This window comes from Propithecus coquereli, unplaced genomic scaffold (genome assembly GCF_000956105.1).
Source record: "Propithecus coquereli isolate 6110/MARCELLA unplaced genomic scaffold, Pcoq_1.0 Scaffold452, whole genome shotgun sequence".
Lineage (NCBI taxonomy): Eukaryota > Metazoa > Chordata > Mammalia > Primates > Indriidae > Propithecus > Propithecus coquereli.
In genome coordinates this window covers 386217-396300 of record NW_012150308.1, presented here as the reverse complement: position 1 = coordinate 396300, position 10084 = coordinate 386217, and the positions used below count along the sequence as shown (strand labels likewise).

At 32.6% G+C, this 10084-nt stretch overlaps 1 protein-coding gene across 1 annotated transcript in view; it reads right to left on the bottom strand.

Annotated features, from left to right (window-relative positions):
* LOC105818827 (trans-2,3-enoyl-CoA reductase-like) overlaps positions 1-4999 on the bottom strand; it is a 137444-nt gene extending 132445 nt beyond the window's left edge. The window contains exon 1 of the mRNA XM_012654944.1: positions 4662-4999. Within this exon, the coding sequence (XP_012510398.1) occupies positions 4662-4895 (234 nt within the window). The 5' untranslated portion in view covers positions 4896-4999. The remainder of the gene's footprint in view (positions 1-4661) is intronic.
* Between the last annotated feature and the right edge of the window lie 5085 nt (positions 5000-10084).

The following is a 10084-nucleotide window of genomic DNA, read 5'->3' as shown; positions in this document are numbered from 1 at the left end:
CTCTGTGTTCAGGGTAAACCAGGAGGAATTTGGGCATTTGGTGGAATAGTTTAGTCTTTTTCTGTGAATATGTGGACATTTATTTCACTACTAATTTTATTTAGAAAACAGTAAAAGTATGTTCAAATATTATATTCCTCTACTGTAAAATTATCACTACTAAACCTTAGCAGTGTCAAATTTACATATTTCTTGAACAGAAGTCCATTTATATAACTCATATTGGTTAAACACTTTCTTTGTGCCAAATACTGTTGTAAATGCTGAAGATATAAGGGTGAATAACAAACGAAATCTCTCACTTTTTGAAGGTTATACACTAAGGGTGGGGTAAGCAATGAACTAAATGAAGAAAGAAAAATCAACAGTAGGTTACATGGTTGTAAGTCTAGTAGAGAAATAAAACAAGGAAAACTAAAAGAGAATGTTGGCAGGCTGTTTGCAATTTTAAATAGTCAAGAAAAACCTCCAGGAAAATTTGACAGTTAAGACCAAAGGAAAGGCATTGCCTAGTTTGGAGGAGGGAATGATATTATCTGACAGAATATAACAGGCTAGTTCTAGTTACTATGCAGGGAATATACTGAAATTGCTAAGGACAAAATCAGGGGGAAGATTTAGGAGTCCTGGCAGCAGAGGTGATGAAAATTTGTCAGTCTGGATATATTTTGAAGGTATTGCCAAGAATATGAATTGTATGTGGGGTGTGAGATTAAGAGATGAGTCATGATTCTCCAAGTGTTTGGCTTGAGCTATTAGAAGGATATAGTTGCCACTTACTGGCTTGAATAACTCTATGGAAGATGTTTGGGAGAAAACCAAGTGGTTAGTTTTAGATACATCAAGTTTGAAATGCCTAGTAAACATCCAGATAGATAGATAAAGAATTAGATATAGGGATTTACAGGTCAAAAGAAAAGAATAGGTAGCGGTTATATGTTTATGAGTCATCAATAGGAAGATGATATTTAAAGCTATGGGACTCAAAAAGGTAAGTTAGGCTAGGCATGGTGGCTCACACACTAATCCTAGCACATTTAGAAGCCAGGGCAGGAGGATCGCTTGAGCCCAGGAATTTGAAACCAGTCTGAGCAACATAGTGAAACTCAGTCTCTATCAAATAAAATAAAATAAAATAAAATAATAAATCCAAGTCAATAGTTCCATGTGTGTATGTGTGTGTAGATATATGAATATATATATGAGAAACTTCAGACCAGTCTGAGCAACATAGTGAAACTCAGTCTCTATCAAATAAAATAAAATAAAATAAAATAATAAAATAAAACAACAACAACAAGAAGCCAGATGTTTGGTGTATGCTTATAGTCCCAGCTTCTTGGGAGGCTGAGGAGGGGGAAGTTTGCTTGAGCCAGATGTTTGAAGATGCAGTGAACTATGATGATGCTACTTCAGTCCAGCCTGGGCCACAGAGTGAGACCTTGTCTCAAAAAAAAAGGGGGGGGGGAAGGTAAATTATTGTAGATGGGGATATGGGGAGAAGTTCTGATAATGAGTTGTTGGCAGTTCACAGCTAAGACAGATGAAGAATCAGCAAAGGGGAAAGGGAAAAGCCAATAAGGTAGGTTAAAACAAATGTGTATTATCCTGGAACTCAAATAACAAAGTGATTTAAGGAGGAGGATGTGATTAACAGTGGAAAATGTTGCTGACCTCCTGAGTAAGATAAAGCATGAGAATGGAATGTTGGATTTAGCAAAGTACTTGCCGTGCCTCACTGGTGACCTCAGCCAGTCCAGACTCTGACAAGTGATGGAGGCAAATGCCCAAATGAAGTGGGTTTAGGAAACAGCGAGAAGAGAGAAACGAGGGCAAAAGACATGAATACCTGGGGAAGGTAAGGAGAGAAACAGGCAGAAACTGCAGAAGATAGTGGAGGCAAGAGAAGGTTTTTTGTTTGTGTGGTGTGTGTGTATGTGTGTGTGTGATTAAGTAGAAGAATGTGATTCCATACGTATTTTTTCAATCCCAGGATTTTTCTCAATATTTTTGTTTTATGACTATTTCGAGTCCATATTTTTTCCATGTTAAAGTTTGAGTTATAGACAATACAAAAGTTCTGCTACAACATATGTTACTAAGATACATACAGCTCATTCGAGATATTTGAGAATATTTTATCTAACGGAAGCATTATAACAAATCATGGCAATGGATAATTAAATATCAAGAAGTCAAATTTAAATTCTGAGCGAGTCATCAAAAGCCTCATCATTTATTTTTTCTTGTATTTTTATGTACATTAACTTTCTCTCTGGAAATGATTATTAGAAGTAAAAATATAATAATTTTGTCCCTACTAGGGTCAAGACAATATTCAAAGCATGTTACATATGTTATGCCTACTCTTTAAGTTTATGAAATAAGCTTTTATGAACCTTCTTAATAAGATTTTATTAATCTGTATTCCAAATAAGGGCCCTGGAGCTCAGCAATCCAGTATCTTTCCCAATCATTGATAGACATGAATGACATAGCAGGAATTCAGTTCCAAAGTACATGATATTTAACTTGTGCTAATTTATAACATAGTAAATACTGAAAGACAAAGACTAAGTTATAAGCAACACTTCTTTTGTACCCTAGGAACAACCAAATACAAGGAAGGGCATTTAACATGACCTTACTATATAGCTCCTAATTTGTCTAAGAATAACATCATGAACAACAAAAATCAGTCTTTCTAATGTTTACAAATATAAACTGTTAGCAATCATAAAGCAAAAAAAAGGTAAATTAATTTAGATCGATTTTTCTCTCAATGTCTCATCACTATTTTGAAACAGAATTACAAAACTAAAATAAGACAAAACAAAGTCCAATTCTACAGATTTGGATGTTGTAAATTGCACATGATATAGATTTGATTATGCAACAAAGGATGGTGAAAAATCCAAAGTTAATCCCCTATTTGGTCTACTGAGTCTCTATAAAGGTTTGCCACTTGAGATACAAATACCAGGACTATCACACTTCAAATATGAGCTTCTGAGCAAAATCTTTATCTCTAAAGAATGATAGTTTTCTGAGTGTTTAATTTTTTTTTGAAATTTAATTACCTCCTGGAAATGTAAATATCTCTGTATTAGTTTCAAATAAATTCTCAATAACATAAAATTTAAACGTATGAGATAAATAATTAATAACTCAGTAGTTTCTCATTACTTTAAAGTAGATTGTCCAGGTTTGGACAGGTCAGAAAGGGCAGACTAATCAATCTTATTTGAAAATTTGAGCATCTTAGTCTCTGGAAATCCTTGACTTACTTACTTTCCATTCCATTTATTACATTGTTTCCCTGATTTAGTTGTTTTCTTGTAAGTTTGTGTTTTTCATAGTGGGATATTGTAAACATTAGCAACTCTGGATGAGAATTTTATTTTTTGTTTTGTCTTATTCCTGTATACTATGAAAAAATCCAAAAACTTTACTCTGATACCAAAAAGAAGTAAATTATTCTGTGCATGAAATTCATATATCAAAATCTATTTTACATAATACATATTTATCATTTACATATGGCCCCAGTAGAACTATAGAAAAAGCATATGACTAAAAGTTGCATAGAAATGGTTTGTGATCTCTTAAGTGCCATTTATAACCCATATGAACTTGTAAAAGTTCTTAATCTTCTTCTCCATCTATAAATAAAAATTAATATTATTCAAATAATTAATTGGTCATTGTGTTATAATTACTAAGTAAGAGAGGATATGTAATCTTGTTGGCAATTAAAAGCAATGAATAATTTCTTCTTTTCTCCTCTTATCTAGAAACCCAGTTAGAGCATGGTAAAATGGAATCAGTGATTGAATTGTATTTTTAGAATCACAACAAAAAACTTATTCAACGTTTCTGTAAAACAAAATAAAGGTGTATTTTATTACCTGTACAAATATCAGTCTCTCAATAAACTAATAATATATTTTAAAATATAAGAAAAACTGAAAATATTTAGAGTATTATACATGTATTTGTATATCTAAAATGTATACGTGTGTTCACGTTTTAATTTTCAAACCTAAAAAGTATATATTTTATCTTTCCTTAATGAAATATCTGTGCATATGAATATAGATGTGTAGCATATTAAACATGACATTATTTTCAGGACCTTGAAGACTGTGGTTTTGAAGCATGTAAACTTTCATAAAAAGTGAGACGGGAAATTTTAAGACAAATAATTAAACGAATTCAAAATAGCTTTTAAAATGACTGGATTTTATCACATATCTGTTAAATCTTACTATTAGCAGTTACTGTGGCTTTTGCTACAAACCCTCTTAAAACTCTGTGATAATGTGAATATTTAATGAAGTGAATGAAGATAGAAACCTAGAGACATTTTTCATGTAGGCTCAGAAGTTCAGCTTGAAAATTTTACCTCTAAACAATAATCAATCATAGCAGGAAAACCAGAACTAAATTATTAGCTACCATTTAATTAAATTTAAATTGAGTATGAAACATACAATGAATATCTCCTCCTGAAACAATGTGTAAAGTATCTGTCCTGTTCACCATAAAATTAAGGTTAAAAGTGAGAAATGACTTTTTGTACAGTCCTGTCAGCATTTAATCAAGTGATCAATAATCTTTGATGCAGATTAGCAACATTTAAACGAACAAATAAAACTCACCTTATCCACAATACATATCTGTTTTCTTGTTTGGGCATCAAGTATTTCAATCTCAAAGTGAGTAGTTTTTGAATGTTTGACTCCTAGAATTGGCTTCAGAGGGCCCGCTGCGAGTACAAATTGAGACAAATAGTGAAAATTTTTCATATCATTCTTCAGTAGGGACCGTGTAGCTCTTTGGGAAAATAATCCCCTCTTGCGTTCTGAAGCAAGGGTCTTCTGCCTTTTGAACATTGTGTGAACTAACAGGAGAATCTGTCATGTCAACCGTAGACACTTGCAAATGTGTTCCCCTTGTACCCGTTAAATACTGCTAGAAGAACCCCTGAGAGGTCAAATGGCATGCCATTCCAAGAGTTTAGTTTTATTTAGCAAGCCTGAAAACAATGACTGATCTTATTTCTATATATAACACACTATTGTGAATTGCTGCAATGTAGAGTATTACTTTACCAGCATTTGAATTATTTCTTGCTTTCTCCTTTTATCTCTGCTTCTTAATATAACCACTCTTATCTGAAATTCCAAAGCAAGAATAGAGAGAACATTTTTATTATCTCTGAATGCTGGATGCACTAATCTTCAGACATACACATACTATTTATCACACACACATTCTCATTTAGATGTATTTAACATTAGCATACTGTTATAGTTAAATTTTTAAAAACCTAGTACATTATTATATAACATTTTAAAATACCATCTAATGTAAAGACTTGTGGTGTATATATATATATAATATATGCATGTGCATTTAAAGCATTCTAAAAGGAGAAATTTATTTACATCAGCACTAATTATAAATTTCAAGTAACTTAAGAAAACTATTACATAATACAAAACGACGCTGTTAAATTTCAAAACTCTTTCCAGAGACCTATCTTATGGGAATGATTTTAATCGGCTTGATGGAAACCTCCAAAATCTATTTATAGGCTTAACGTTAATAGATTTTATGAAATTACAAAGATAATAATTTAATACTAATATTTCAGTTTATCTCATGGCAACTAGTATTCGTTCCCTTGACTTCTGATATAGTTTGCTTAAGTTAATTGTATTACCTTTAACGCCATGGAAATAAATGGTATTTTCCTGTTTGTCTCCTTTTTCAATCATAATGATTTCTGTAATGAATTTAGAATGGGTCATATACATATGTCCATTAATTATTTTGGTAGAATATCGAAAGGCACTTACGTTTACAAGTCTACAGATTTGAACGGGAGATATTTGATAAGGTTTTCCCAAAGATAAGGAGTATGCAAGCCTTTAGAAGATGAACCACCAGAAATGAGTGCGTCCTTAGAAATATTATATTTCCCTACCAAAAGAAATTGATGGGTAGTTTTATTTAGCAAAATAATTAGCCAGACTAGTTTACTTATGCAAAAGAAATGTTTAATGGATAAATATTACTATAATTTTTCACCAAGTATTTTTCAATATTGTTAAACATGAGGTAATACTACTCCATTTTATAAATAGTATTTTTCTCAATTATACTAAAAACAAAGGAGGTATAAACATGTCATATAGGAGTTTTCAACATACTAGCCATTCTTTATGGATAATAATCCTGTCGTCTTGAACTAAGCAAGATTTTATCCAGAGTAGTTTGGTTTCGTAACAGTGGAGATAGATAGAACAATTTAATGAATGATATCTAACTAAAGAAATGATCTTCTTCAACTTAAAATCTATACAAAGCTCCCAACTCATATCAGACAAAAATTAAAATTGCGTGTAGGGGACAGGGAAACTTATGATTAATTTTATTTTCATTGATTAATAGATTTCTTATTTTTGCCAGGAGATAGCTGCAGAATTGTAATCTACGTGAGTAATTAATTGGGTAGTCTCGTTATTTTCCTTTCTAACAGGAATGAATAAATGACACTTAAGTTTAGGTGGGATAAATAGGCTTCTTTTATCATCTTGCTAACATTTTTCCACTACTTTCTTCTCAATTAACATGCAAATGAAATAGTCTCCCTAGTACTAGAAAACAGATTTTGTAACAAGAGAAAGGGATTTAGCACCTTTCTGCCGTGCATGAGAAACAATTAATTTTTACAACTTGGAGAAAATAAAGATGATATTATATATTCCCTAGTTTAATACAAAGTCTTACTAGCAGATCAACAAAACTGGCATATATTAGATTCATTTAGAAGTATTGTAACACAGAAATATTTTATTAATTTTCCTTTTTAATTTCAAAATATTACAGGGGTACAAATGTTTTTGGTTACATGTATCAATTTTGTTATACTTGAATCAGGATTATAAGTGTGCCCATCACCCAGATAGTGTTCACTGTGCCCGTTAGATAGTTTTTTGCCCATTCCCTCCTCCCATCTTCCCCCTGCTTGGTTTCAAATGAATTTCACTTGCCTCTGTGTATATGTGTGCTCATCAGTTAGTTCGAGTTTAATAGTGAGTACATGTGGTGTTTGTTTTTCTACTCTTTAGATACTCCACTTAGGCTAACGGTCTCCAATTCCATCCAAATTGTTGTAAAAGGCCTTAATTCATCCTTCTTTGTGGCTTAGTATACACATACCACATTTTGTTAATCCACTCATGAGTTGATGGGCATTTGGGTTGATTCCACATCTTTGCAATTGTGAACTGTGCCGCAATAAACATTCACATGCAGGTGTCTTTTTGATAAAATGACTTCTTTTCCTTTGGGTAAATACCCAGTAGTGGGATTGCTGTATCAAATTGTAGGTCTACTTCTAGTTCTTTGAGGAATCTTTATACTGTTTGCCACAGAGGTTGTACTAATTTGCAGTCCTACTCACAATGTATAAACATTCCTTTCTCTCTGCATCCACGCCAGCATCTACTGTTTTTTAACATTTTAGTAACAGCCATTCTGACAGGAGTAAAGGTGATATCTCATGTACAGAAGCTTTTCAAAGCAAGATAGGCAAATTGCCAACAAACATATGAAAAAATGCTCAACATCACTAATCATCAGGGAAATACAAATTAAAACCAAGTTGAAATTTTTTAATGATTTAAGGAACTTAGAATGGTTGAACCAAATTGAAATGTTCCTGTTTCCCATAAACAAACAGATCATAAAATATGAATTTTACTTGGTTTAGATTAGATTAGCATTCAGAGTTCCTTGCCAGTCTGAGTGTGATCTGTTTGGTTTTTAATTTAGTAAATTTGTTTTTCTCTTTGAAATACACTGAAGTAATTTTTGATATAACTTTTCAATGTGATTAATTAATGACAGACCAACAGTAACATCATCAATAACATCACCAATAACGGTACCATTATACGATTCCAAATGAAAACCTTTCCATCTAAATAAGAAATGTATTATATCTTAAGGTTTCTCTTAATTGCCACATAATTACACAGTACTTTTATTTTATCATATCTACTTTCAAATTTATGGGAACAACAAAGAAAGTGTTTCAAGGGTCTTACGATATACAGTTTACTCAGTAAGAAAATGTAAACTTGTCTTCGTGGGGGCCTTGCCACTTTTTTCTTTCCATTTCCTGTTGACCTAATGGAGAGGAGTGATTACATTCCTGCATTAATCTCTGTGCGATAGGACCTCGAGAAGACTGGTACTAGGAGACCAAAACAGTAACAAACAGTTGCCAAGACCAATATGCAAGCTCACCCTGCCAACAGGGAGCGCTTGACATTTCCCATACTAGAACAGCAGCTTTGCAGTGAGAACCCCCTCCTGAGATTTTAAATATGAGAGCTTCTAACTGGATGTTAGATCAATTGTATTCAATTGCAGAACAACAAGAGCAACCACTAACTCTAAGCTGGAAAAGAAAGAAAACACATGATGATTATTTTCTTTCTTATTAATCACTCTAATCAAGAAAACAATTTGAACACAAGCATATCTCCTTTTTTTTTCTCTGAAATTTCTACAGAAGTGATCCTCAAAATAAATATAAATAAGAAAACAAAAAAAAATCAGGCAAAGAATCTTCCTTATGACCAGAAACTAGGAATTGCCTTCATAAACTTTTCAGAATCTTTGAGGACTTTTTTTTTTTTTTTATTTCAGCATGTTATGCGGGTACAGATGATTAGATTAGGTATGATGCCCTTTCCCTCCCTCCCCCCCAAATCCGAGCTTCAAGTGTGTCCATTCTCCCAGAGGTGCGCGTTGCACTCGTTGTTTGTGCATATGCCCGTCCCCTCCTCCGCCTCCCCCCTCCCCCTGCCCAACATCTAATACATGTTATTCTTATATGTGCGCTTAAATGTTGATCAGCTAATACCAGTTTGATGGTGAGTACATGTGGTGCTTGTTTTTTTTTTTTAAGGCAGTGTGCAGATGGGACCAAAATAGGTCTTTTTTGTAAAAAAGTGATGTACAAGGAAGAAATAACGAAAAGCATCCACTATAATTCACTTAGATCATAGGGAAGTCAGGGTGGTCATTACATGAGCTTTCCCTTAAGTCTATGGACACGTAGCAATTGGTTTCCACCAGTATCAAGGGAAAGACCCAGTTTTAACATTTTTTATGGCTGGCCTCTTCCAGCAAAGACCAGACATTAACTGTTTTTTTTGTTGTTGTTGTTGTAGTTTGTTTATCATGAAAACTGCACCAAATTCGGAAAAGCTGCAAAAAAAATAAAACTCTACACTGACTACTTACAATAATACAAATTTCTTAGTTTCTAAACAAATATTGTAAATTTAGGAGAATATATTAATGTATTTCTCCTGCCACCCCAATGGTTTTGAAAAGAAATTAAAAAAACATCAGCTGACAACATGCCAATATCCACCTGACAATAAACCAACTCTAGATAAACACTAATCTTCCTGTTAAAGTATGTGCAGCAGAGAAAATAATCAACGGATACTTTAAAATGCTGTGATTCAAAATTGTATTGAAATACTGAGAAGAGCGTGCTCGTTTGAAGTAAAAAGAATAAAAGAAAAATATTTTAAAATGTCTAATATTTTTAGAAAGATTCAAAGCAACTACAACCAAAGAAATCTGTGTGTGAGCACACATGTGCACACACACAAACACATATCCAGATCTTATTCATAGTAGCAATGATATTTTAATTATTTCCCTATTGTGCAAGGAAAATGCAAACAAAATATGTAGCTGGTAGGAAGAAAATTATAAAAATTTATGAAAATTAAGACAAAAGCTAACACACTTCATTTTATTTATGATGACATTTTTTGAGTGGCACCATTATTCTATATACCACTAAAATTTTAGAACCCTACACCTAATAAAGCTGTGGCATCATCAATTTTAAATGCATTTCTGTAATTTTAAATGTTACTTGCAAAAGTGTCTTAGAGTCAGTGTAATACAGTAAATGAGGCAATATTCCATTTTTCTAAGATGGAGTGACATCAAAATTAGATCAAGTACTTTCAAATTATTT